Source organism: Nerophis lumbriciformis, linkage group LG06 (assembly GCF_033978685.3).
Source record: "Nerophis lumbriciformis linkage group LG06, RoL_Nlum_v2.1, whole genome shotgun sequence".
Classification (NCBI taxonomy): domain Eukaryota; kingdom Metazoa; phylum Chordata; class Actinopteri; order Syngnathiformes; family Syngnathidae; genus Nerophis; species Nerophis lumbriciformis.
The window spans coordinates 11,909,197-11,921,349 of record NC_084553.2 but is presented as its reverse complement, the minus strand read 5'-3'; the positions used below and the strand labels follow the sequence as shown (position 1 = coordinate 11,921,349).

General features: G+C 40.5%; 1 protein-coding gene across 2 annotated transcripts in view; it reads left to right on the top strand.

Moving 5' to 3' along the window:
- Positions 1-4,557: 4,557 nt before the first annotated feature.
- Positions 4,558-12,153, top strand: part of ccne1 (cyclin E1) — a 29,695-nt gene continuing 22,099 nt past the window's right edge. The window contains exons 1-3 of one of the 2 annotated variants that reach the window (XM_061963469.2): positions 4,558-4,895; positions 5,359-5,399; positions 5,581-5,668. In XM_061963469.2, the coding sequence (XP_061819453.2) occupies positions 5,386-5,399; positions 5,581-5,668 (102 nt within the window). In that variant the 5' untranslated portion in view covers positions 4,558-4,895; positions 5,359-5,385. Of the gene's footprint in view, positions 4,907-5,358; positions 5,400-5,580; positions 5,669-12,153 lie in introns of both variants that reach the window. The other variant, XM_061963468.2, reaches the window with a different exon arrangement.

Sequence of the window (12,153 nt, the reverse complement as noted above, 5' to 3'; positions counted from 1 at the left end):
TGTGGCTTTTCTGTAATTTTTTGGTTTGATTGATTGATTGAAACTTTTATTAGTAGGTTGCACAGTGAAGTACATATTCCGTAAAATTGACCACTAAATGGTAGCACCCGAAAAAGTTTTTCAACTTGTTTAAATAAATCCTCTAAAGGCCTTAGTGGCCACATGCGTGGACAGCACCTTTTAGCTCTTATTTCCAAAATTGTGTACACTACTGAATTGGGGTCTTATGGCCGCTTATGTGGACACTTATACTGCCATCTGGTGGGGTCAGAAGAGTATAACATACAATGGAATTTGGAAAAAAAAGGTGTAAAAATAAGAATTAGCATGTCACTAAACATGAAGTACACGTTTGTGTACTTATGGACTGAGTACATCATATCAAAAGATTATTCTTAGTTTTTATTCTAATTAGGGTACAATAAGCCCAAATGGCAGAGAGAAATACAAAAAAGCATGTAAACAAACAGCCTGGGCCTTAAGAGGTTAAGTCGGGGTCCACGTTAATCAATTCATGGTCAATGCAAACGTTAACAGCTAGCATGCTAGCAACCTACAGTCGATAACATGAAAACATATTTTGATTTAATATAGTTTCCATTTGTTAAATTGCTGAATCCTTGCTACTTCGAAACTATTCAAACCTGGGAAGTATGCCAATGAAACAGACATGCTAACAATGCTACAGCTAGCATGCTAGCAACCTGCTAGCGTACAGTCGATAACATGAAAATATATTTTGATTTAATACAGTTTACATTTGTTAAATTGCTGAATCCTTGCTATTTTTCAACTATTATCCGAGGAAGTATGCCAAATAAACGGAAACGCTAACAACAAGCATGCTAGCAATCTGCTACAATACAGAATGATAACATGGGAACATATTTTGATAAAATATACATTTAATAAAGTGCTGAATCCTTGCTACTTCTAAACTATTCAAACCTGGGAAGTATGCCAATGAAACAGACATGCTAACAATGCTACAGATAGCATGCTAGCAACCTGCTAGCATACAGTCGACAACATGAAAATATATTTTCATTTAATGTAGTTTACATTTGTTAAAGTCCTGCTACTTTTCAACTATTATCCAGGGAATTATGCCAATGAAAAAGAAACACTAACAATGCTAGCAACTAGCATGCTAGCAACCTGCTAGAATACAGTATGATAACATGGGAACATTTTTTGATTCAATATACATTTAATAAAGTGCTGAATCCTTGCTACTTTTAAACTATTCAAACCTGGGAAGTATGCCAATGAAACAGACATGCTGACAATGCTACAGATAGCATGCTAGCAAACTGCTAGCGTACAGTTAATAACATGAAAATACATTTTGATTTAATAAACATTTGCTCACGTGCTGAAGCCCTGCAAGTTCTCAACAGTTAGCCGAGGAAGTATGCCAACAAACGAAAATGTTAACAATGCTAGCAGATAGCATGCTAGCAACCTGCTGCTATTTTTTTAAATTTGAGTTGTATTTTATAATTTTATATCCAAAAAGACAATTTATTTTTGTGTATTTTTTCTACTGTTAAAATGTTCTTGTTTGGAAAAATTCTAAATAGTGACGTCACTGTCAAAGTTTTGGGATATTACACCACCGTAATGAATGTTTACAATAACAACACAACAACAAATAGAATACAGTAATTCCCACCATTAGAATATAATAGAATAGAATAGAATAGAATAGAAAGTACTTTATTGATCCCTGGGGGAAATTCAGCACCACAGTTGGCTCACAATAGACAATAAACATTTAGGTATTTTTACATGTGAATAACATAAATACAGTCTATTATACAGCATTATTCACATGTGAATAATATAAATACAGTCTATTAACAGCATTATTCACATGTGAAGAACATAAATACAGTCTATTATACAGCATTATTCACATGTGAATAACATAAATACAGTCTATTATACAGCATTATTTGCATGTGAATAATATAAATTCAGTCTATTATACAGCATTATTCACATGTGAATAGTATAAATACAGTCTATTATACAGCATTATTTGCATGTGAATAATATAAATACAGTCTATTAACAGCATTATTCACATGTGAATAACATAAATACAGTCTATTATACAGCATTATTCACATGTGAATAACATAAATACAGTCTATTATACAGCATTATTCACATGTGAATAACATAAATACAGTCTATTATACATCATTATTCACATGTGAATAACATAAATACAGTCTATTATACAGCATTATTTGCATGTGAATAATATAAATTCAGTCTATTAACAGCATTGTTCACATGTGAATAATATAAATACAGTCTATTAACAGCATTATTCACATGTGAATAACATAAATACAGTCTATTATACAGCATTATTCACATGTGAATAACATAAATACAGTCTATTATACATCATTATTCACATGTGAATAACATAAATACAGTCTATTATACAGTATTATTTGCATGTGAATAATATAAATTCAGTCTATTAACAGCATTATTCACATGTGAATAACATAAATACAGTCTATTATACAGCATTATTCACATGTGAATAACATAAATACAGTCTATTATACATCATTATTCACATGTGAATAACATAAATACAGTCTATTATACAGCATTATTTGCATGTGAATAATATAAATTCAGTCTATTAACAGCATTATTCACATGTGAATAACATAAATACAGTCTATTATACAGCATTATTCACATGTGAATAACATAAATACAGTCTATTATACAGCATTATTCACATGTGAATAACATAAATACAGTCTATTATACATCATTATTCACATGTGAATAACATAAATACAGTCTATTATACAGCATTATTCACTTGTGAATAACATAAATACAGTCTATTAACAGCATTATTCACATGTGAATAACATAAATACAGTCTATTATACATCATTATTCACATGTGAATAACATAAATACAGTCTATTATACAGCATTATTCACATGTGAATAACATAAATACAGTCTATTAACAGCATTATTCACATGTGAATAATATAAATACAGTCTATTATACAGCATTATTCACATGTGAATAACATAAATACAGTCTATTATACAGCATTATTCAAATGTGAATAACATAAATTCAGTCTATTAACAGCATTATTCACATGTGAATAACATAAATACAGTCTATTATACAGCATTATTCACATGTGAATAACATAAATACAGTCTATTATACAGCATTATTCACATGTGAATAACATAAATACAGTCTATTATACAGCATTATTCACATGTGAATACTATTATATATATATATATATATATATATATATATATATATATATATATATATATATATATATATATATATATATATATACCTGCGATGAGGTGGCGACTTGTCCAGGGTGTACCCCGCCTCCCGCCCGACTTTAGCTGAGATAGGCTCCAGCGCCCCCCGCGACCCCAAAGGGAATAAGCGGTAGGAAATGGATGGATGGGATATATATATATATACACACATATAGACACATATACATATGTACATATATACATATATATACACATATACACATATATACACATTTACATATGCATATACACACACACACACACACACACACACACACACACACACACACACACACACACACACACACATTTACACACACACATATATATATATATATATATATATAGTGCGGCCCCCAGCCAAATTGTTTTACTACAAAAAGTTTGGGGACCCCTGGTCATAACGTTTTTAGCATTCAATCAGACATTATTGTGAGGTTTTGTATTAGTGTTTCTAAAAATAGATACAGTATACCGGCCCTATAGTGTTCTCAATTGTTGATGACTGATGATAACAACCAAACCTAGCCCCCCCCCCCCCCCACACACACACACCCCGGATTATAAATAATGTAAATAATTCAATGTGATTATCTTGTGTGATGACTGTATTATGATGATAGTACATATCTGATAGTATATATCTGTATCATGAATCAATTTAAGTGGACCCCGACTTAAACAAGTTGAAAAACTTATTCGGGTGTTACCATTTAGTGGTCAATTGTACGGAATATGTACTTCACTGTGCAACCTACTAATAAAAGTCTCAATCAATCAGTCAAGCCCCCAGACACATTTTTTTTCTCTAAATGTGGCCCCCGAGTCAAAGAATTGCCCAGGCCTGCTCTAAACAATAGCCTCACTCTTGCCCTCCATCCGAAATCCGGAAGTGCCTCCAGGACATGTGATTGCATAGACGCCGGGCGGAAGCAGCGACGTTTTGGTCATTATTAGCTAAAATAATGATGGCGGTCACCCCGAGAGCGGCCTTAAATCTTCTAATCGGATTTATCAGCAATTTCGTGTGAACCGGTGGTTGTTGAACGTTCGATTTTCGGTTAAAAGCGCTTCTTCTTTGCCTTTGTTTACATCCGAGAGACTAGCCACGCGGTGCCCGGCCACTTCCGCCTTCGGAGGCCCCGCCCCCCCCAGCAGCTGTCATGCCGCCGTCACGCCTCCCCGCATTTTACCGGCTTAAATGGCGATAAGGCGACAAAGTTTCCACACCTGTACGTGTTCCTCACCGACGGCTTTCGCGGTCATTTCGGCGGGTGGTGTGTGTACGCGCGGCCGGTTAACGAGCGCGGGGACGGCGAAGACGCGCGCGAAAGAGGCGGAGAAGAAGAAGTTTTAGCGCCAAGTTAAATCACCTCCTCCTCCCCGGGGTTAACGCGCCAGTCATCTGTTTCCCCCCCTTGATCGAGCCCGCGCACGGCCCTGCTGGCACTCGATCGACTCACGTATCGATCCCCTTCTCGGCCCATTCATTCATCGATCGATCGATTGCAAAGACAGACGGAACGTTGGACGAGCAGCGTCTCCAGGCGAGTGCACGGTGAGCTAACCATGCTAACATCCGACGCAGACGCGCCTAAACGTTCAAATGTCAACATTTGTGCCGAGGATAAATCTTTTCAAAGTGACTTTTACACCCTTTTGAGGGCTTGTGGATGGATGTCAGCGTGGAAATGGCGATAAAGTGCCGACAAAGTCTCAGCTGCTGCGTCGGCCATGATGAGCCGGGCCAGATGTCCGGAGTTAGTCCGGGAAAATGAAGCGGTTTCCCCGCATAAATACGCAAAATAACCAACCTTAATGGGTCGCTTGGTGTGTTTTGTGTCTTTTAACGCCGTTTATTGCGCATTCGTGTTGTTTTTCTGCACTTTTGACGACTTGCAATGCTAGCAAGAGAAGCTAGGCTTTGTGGGGGTGGGGAGTGACTTCATGTCCCCCGTAAAAAAAAAAAAGTCCAACAAAAATGACTTAAAATATCATCTTCCTTCACAGGTTTGCCCCCCCAGCCTTTTGGGTAGAATGCTGGGAAGTCGGTGAGTTGATACACTCGCTTCAAGACTCGAATTGGCCAAAGTTGGCGAGCTAGTATTAGCACATGCGTGCTAAGCTAAATAACTTTTTTGTTTATTGAGCACACGAGTTTATTTCACGCTTGTTGACACGTTGGAGGTCCTGGTGGGTGTTTCATTTTCTTTTCTTTTTTTTCCATTCCAGGGAAGAGACAGAAGCCAAGTCTGTTGATCCCGAGGCGGCCACTTTAAAGACAACAAGGCCGAGGAAGAGGAAGGCAGATGTTGCCATTGTAAGTATGGAGGTCTTCATCACATGCTAATCTAGCTCTCAGGTGGAGGTTTGATTGATTGATTGATTGAAACTTTTATTAGTAGATTGCACAGTACAGTGAATATTCCGTACAATTGACCACTAAATGGTAACCAGAGGTGGGTAGTAACGCGCTACATTTACTCCGTTACATCTACCGTATTTTCCGCACCATAAGCCGCCCTGGGTTATAAGCTGCGCCTTCAATGAACGGCATATTTCAAAACTTTGTCCACCTATAAGCCGCCCCGTGTTATAAGCCGCATCTAACTGCGCTAAAGGGAATGTCAAAAAAACAGTCAGATAGGTCAGTCAAACTTTAATAATATATTAAAAACCAGCGTTCTAACAACTCTGTTCACTCCCAAAATGTACGGTAATGTGCAAATGTGCAATCACAAACATAGTAAAATTCAAAATAGTGCAGAGCAATAACATCAATAACTTAATGTTGCTCGAACGTTAATGTCACAACACACAAAATAAACATAACGCTCACTTTCTGAAGTTATTCTTCATTCATAAATACCTCGAATTCTTCTCCTTCGGTGTCCGAATTAAAAAGTTGGGCGAATACGGGATCCAAAATGGCCGGCTCCGTCTCGTCGAAGTCATTGCCTTCCGGAAAGCTTGGACCACAGTTGTGACCGAAATATCCGCCCAGGCATTTACGATCCACTGGCAGATGTTGGCGTATGTCGTCCGGCGCTGTCTCCCTGTCTTAGTGAAGGTGTGTTCGTCTTCGGTCATCCATTGTTCCCACGCCGTTCGCAGTCGTGCTTTAAATGCCCTGTTGACACCAATATCGAGCGGTTGGAGTTCTTTGGTTAATCCACCCGGAATGACGGCGAGTGTTGTATTTGTGTGCTTCACTTGTTTTTTGACACCATCTGTGATGTGGGCGCGCATGGAGTCGTATATCAACATGGAACACACAAAGGAAATGAAACGTAATACCCGCGCGCTTCTTCTTCTACGGGGGCGGGTGGTTGCTTACCGTAGAAGAAAAAGCGCTTCCTCTTCTACGGGGGCGGGTGCTTACCTTGGCAGTTGCTTACCATAGAAGAAGAAGCGCTTCCTCTTCTACGGGGAAAAAAGATGGCGGCTGTTTACCGTAGTTGCGAGACCGAAACTTTATGAAAATAAATATTTATATTAATCCATATATAAGGCGCACCGGGTTATAAGCCGCACTGTCAGCTTTTGTGAAAATTTGTGGTTTTTAGGTGCGGCTTATAGTGCGGAAAATACGGTACTTGAGTAACTTTTGGGATAAATTGTACTTCTAAGAGTAGTTTTAATGCAACATACTTTTACTTTTACTTGAGTATATTTATAGAGAAGAAACGCTACTTTTACTCCGCTACTTTTATCTACATTCAGCTCGCTACTCGCTACTAATTTTTTTCGATCTGTTAATGCACGCTTTGTTTGTTTTGGTCTGTCATAGTGCCTGCGTTTCAACAAATATACAGTCACTGGTGACGTTCACTCCGTTCCACCAATCAGATGCAGTCACTGGTGACGTTGGACCAATCAAACAGAGCCAGGCGGTCACATGACCTGACTTAAACAAGTTGAAAAACTTATTGGGGTGTTACCATTTAGTGGTCAATTGTACGGAATTTATACTGTACTGTGCAATCTACTAATAAAAGTTTCAATCAATCAATCAAAAGTGTGAAGGGAAAAAGACCCTTTTTTATTTCAACCGTACATCCCGTCAAAAGCCTAAAGACTGACTGCACAGTTCATGTCTTCACATTAAAAGTGCCGCTCCATCGCGCCTGCGCTTTCAAAACAAAAGTCTCCGAAAGCCAGCGCAAACAAGCTAGCAAGCTACGGAGTTTGCCGCCAATGTATTTCTTGTAAAGTGTATAAAAACGAATATGGAAGCTGGACAAATAAGATGCCAAAAACCAACCACTTTCATGTGGTATTAGACAGAAAGGAGGAACTTTTTTCTCCTCCATTTGAAAACGTGGACGCTATCAGCACCACTGTCTGATTGCAATCAATGCAAGTCATCAGAATCAGGTAATACACCAACTTATATTCTTGTCAACATGAAAGAAAGGAATCTATATGTGTTAAACATGCATGTATATTCATTAAAACACCTTTAACATGTAAACAAAAACGGCAAAATAAATAAATATAAATTATATACTGTATATATATATATATATATATATATATATATATGATATGTGTGTGTATGTTACTCATCAGTTACTCAGTACTTGAGTAGTTTTTTCACAACATACTTTTTACTTTTACTCAAGTAAATATTTGGGTGACTACTCCTTACTTTTACTTGAGTAATACATCTCTAAAGTAACAGTACTCTTACTTGAGTACAATTTCTGGCTACTCTACCCACCTCTGATGGTAACACCCGAATACGTTTTTCAACGTGTTTAAAGGGGAACATTATCACAATTTCAGAATTGTTAAAACCATTAAAAATCAGTTCCCAGTGGCTTATTATATTTTTCGAAGTTTTTTTAAAAATGTTTACCCATCACGCAATATCCCTAAAAAAAGCTTCAAAGTGCCTGATTTTAACCACCCGTCCATTTTCCTGTGACTTCACATAGTGAAGCCAACACAAACAAACATGGCGGAAAGAACAGCAAGCTATAGCGACATTAGCTCGGATTCAGACTCGGATTTCAGCAGCTTAAGCGATTCAACAGATTACGCATGTATTGAAACGGATGGTTGTAGTGTGGAGGCAGGTAGCGAAAACGAAATTGAAGAAGAAACTGAAGCTATTGAGCCATATCGGTTTGAACCGTATGCAAGCGAAACCGACGAAAACGACACGACAGCCAGCGACACGGAAGAAAGCGAGGACGAATTCGGCGATCGCCTTCTAACCAACGATTGGTATGTGTTTGTTTGGCATTAAAGGAAACTAACAACTATGAACTAGGTTTACAGCATATGAAATACATTTGGCAACAACATGCACTTTGAGAGTGCAGACAGCCCAATTTTCATCAATTAATATATTCTGTAGACATACCCTCATGTCAGCAGGCCAGGGCAGCTAGGGTCGATATTCTTCTCTTGATCATCTTCGGGACGGTGTGAGCCAAGACATCCAGGGGGGTTTAGCTCGCTCGTCTGCGGGAACAAACTGCCGCCATTGCTTGCCGTGCTACCGAGGTACCTTTGTCCCTGAATTGCTCACACACTCCGGCAGATTCAATGGGGGTCTGGCGGCAGATTTCTTTGACTTTATCGTTGGAAATGCATCTGCTTTGAGTGTCGCAGGATAGCCACACATTCTTGCCATCTCTGTCGTAGCATAGCTTTCGTCGGTAAAGTGTGCGGAACAAACGTCCAACTTCTTGCCACTTTCGCATCTTTGGGCCACTGGTGCAACTTGAATCCGTCCCTGTTCGTGTTGTTACACCCTCCGACAACACACCGACGAGGCATGATGTCTCCAAGGTACGGAAAACAGTCGAAAAAAACGGAAAATAACAGAGCTGATTTGACTCAGTGTTTGAGAAAATGGCGGATTGCTTCTCGATGCGACGTCACATTGTGACGTCATCGCTCCGAGAGCGAATATTAGAAAGGCGTTTAATTCGCCAAAATTCACCCATTTAGAGTTCGGGAATCGGTTAAAAAAATATATGGTCTTTTTTTTCTGCAACATCAAGGTATATATTGACGCTTACATAGGTCTGATGATAATGTTCCCCTTTAAGTCGGGGTCCACGTTAGGTAGGGTTGCCAACTCCTTGGAAAAAGGGACACCCGATTTGTTTTTGCCCTTTTTTATTTGTGTGAAATAGAGATGTCCGATAATGGCTTTTTTTGCCGATATTCCGATATTGTCCAACTCTTAGGGGTAGGTTAGGGGGTAGCGGGGGTGTATATTGTAGCGTCCTGGAAGAGTTAGTGCTGCAAGGGGTTCTGGGTATTTATTCTGTTGTGTTTATAAAGTTAAAAGTTAAAGTACCAATGATAGTCACACACACACTAGGTGTGGCGAAATTTGTCCTCTGCATTTGACCCATCTCCTTGTTCACCCCCTGGGAGGTGAGGGGAGCAGTGGGCAGCAGCGGTGCCGCACCCGGGAATCATTTTTGGTGATTTAACCCCCAATTCCAACCCTTGATGCTGAGTGCCAAGCAGGGAGGTAATGGGTCCCATTTTTATAGTCTTTGGTATGACTCGGCCGGGGTTTGAACTCACAACCTACCGATCTCAGGGCGGACACTCTAACCACTAGGCCACTGAGTAGGTCCACTAGGCCACTGAGTAGGCCATTTTATTTTGTGTTACGGTGCGGATGTTCTCCCGAAATGTGTTTGTCATTCTTGTTTGGTGTGGGTTCACAGTGTGGCGCATATTTGTAACAGTGTTAAAGTTGTTTATACGGCCACCCTCAGTGTGACCTGTATGGCTGTTGACCAAGTATGCAGGTATTCACTTGTGTGTGTGAAAAGCCGTAGATATTATGTGACTCGGCCGGCACGCAAAGGCAGTGCCTTTAAGGTTTATTGGCGCTCTGTACTTCTCCCTACGTCCGTGTACACAATGGCATTTTAAAAAGTCATAAATGTAATTTTTTGATACTGATAATTTCCGATATTACATTTTAAAGCATTTATCTCGGACTGCCGATATTATCGGCCGTCCGATATTATCGGACATCTCTAGTCTGAAAGTAGTTTTACTACTTGTCCAGGGTGTACCCCGCCTCCTGCCCGAATGCAGCTGAGATAGGCTCCAGCGCCCCCCGTGACCCCGAAGGGAATAAGCGGTAGAAAATGAATGGATGGATGGATTTCCGATATTACATTTTAAAGCATTTATCGGTCGATAATATCGGCAGTCCGATATTATCGGACATCTCTAGTGTGAAAGTAGTTTTACTACTTGTCCAGGGTGTACCCCGCCTCCCGCCCGAATGCAGCTGAGATAGACTCCAGCACCCCCCGTGACCCCGAAGGGAATAAGCGGTAGAAAATGGATGGATGGATGGATTTCCGATATTACATTTTAAAGCATTTATCGGCAGTCCGATATTATTGGACATCTTTAGTGTGAAAGTAGTTTTACTACTTGTCCAGGGTGTACCCCGCCTCCCGCCCGAATGCAACTGAGATAGGCTCCAGCGCCCCCCGTGACCCCGAAGGGAATAAGCGGTAGAAAATGGATGGATGGATGGATTTCCGATATTACATTTTAAAGCATTTATCGGCAGTCCGATATTATCGGACATCTTTAGTGTGAAAGTAGTTTTACTACTTGTCCAGGGTGTACCCCGCCTCCCGCCCGAATGCAACTGAGATAGGCTCCAGCGCCCCCCGTGACCCCGAAGGGAATAAGCGGTAGAAAATGGATGGATGGATGGATTTCTGATATTACATTTTAAAGCATTTATCGGCAGTCCGATATTATCGGACATCTTTCGTGTGAAAGTAGTTTTACTACTTGTCCAGGGTGTACCCCGCCTCCCGCCCGAATGCAGCTGAGATAGGCTCCAGCACTCCCCGTGACCCTGTAAGGGACAAGTGGTAGAAAATGGATGGATGGATGGATGGATGGATGGATGGGAGTTTTATAATATCCCCAAAAATAACAGGTGAGGGTAGGGTTGCCAACTCCCTGGAAAAAGGGACACCTTGCAGGGCTGGTCCACCCGATTTAGTTTTTTGCATTTTTTTATTTGTGTGAAAGGACTTTTATAGTAGGGCAGCACGGTTGAACAGGGGTTAGTGCATGTGCCTCACAATACGAAGGTCCTGAGTAGTCCTGGGTTCAATCCCGGGCTTGGGATCTTTCTGTGTGGAGTTTGCATGTTCTCCCTGTGACTGTGTGGGTTCCCTCCGGGTACTCCGGCTTCCTCCCACCTCCAAAGACATGCACCTGGGGATAGGTTGATTGGCAACACTAAATTGGCCCTGGTGTGTCTGTCTGTGTTGGCCCTGTGATGAGGTGGTGACTTGTCCAGGGTGTACCCCGCCTTCCGCCCGATTGCAGCTGAGATAGGCTCCAGCACCCCCTGCGACACCGAATGGGCCAAGCGGTAGAAAATGGATGGATGGAGTTTTATAATATTCCCAAAAATATCAGGTGAGGGTAGGGTTGCCAACTCCCTGGAAAAAGGGACACCTTGCAGGGCTGGTTGATGCAACTATTGAAAGGAGTTATATGAGGTCTGCAAAAATATCCGGTGAAGGTAGGGTTGTCAACTCACTGGAAAAAGGGACACCTTGCAGGGCTGGTCCACCTGATGGTTTTTGCCATGTTTTATTCGTGTGAAAGGAGTTTTATAATATACGCAAAAATATCGGGTGAAGCTTGGGTTGCCAACTCCCTGGTAAAGAAAGGATACCTTGCAGGGCTGGTCTCCCCAATTTTTAATTTTGCCTTTTTTATTGGCGTGAAAGGAGTTTAATAATATTCGCAAAGGTTGAATGGAGGCAACTGCATTCT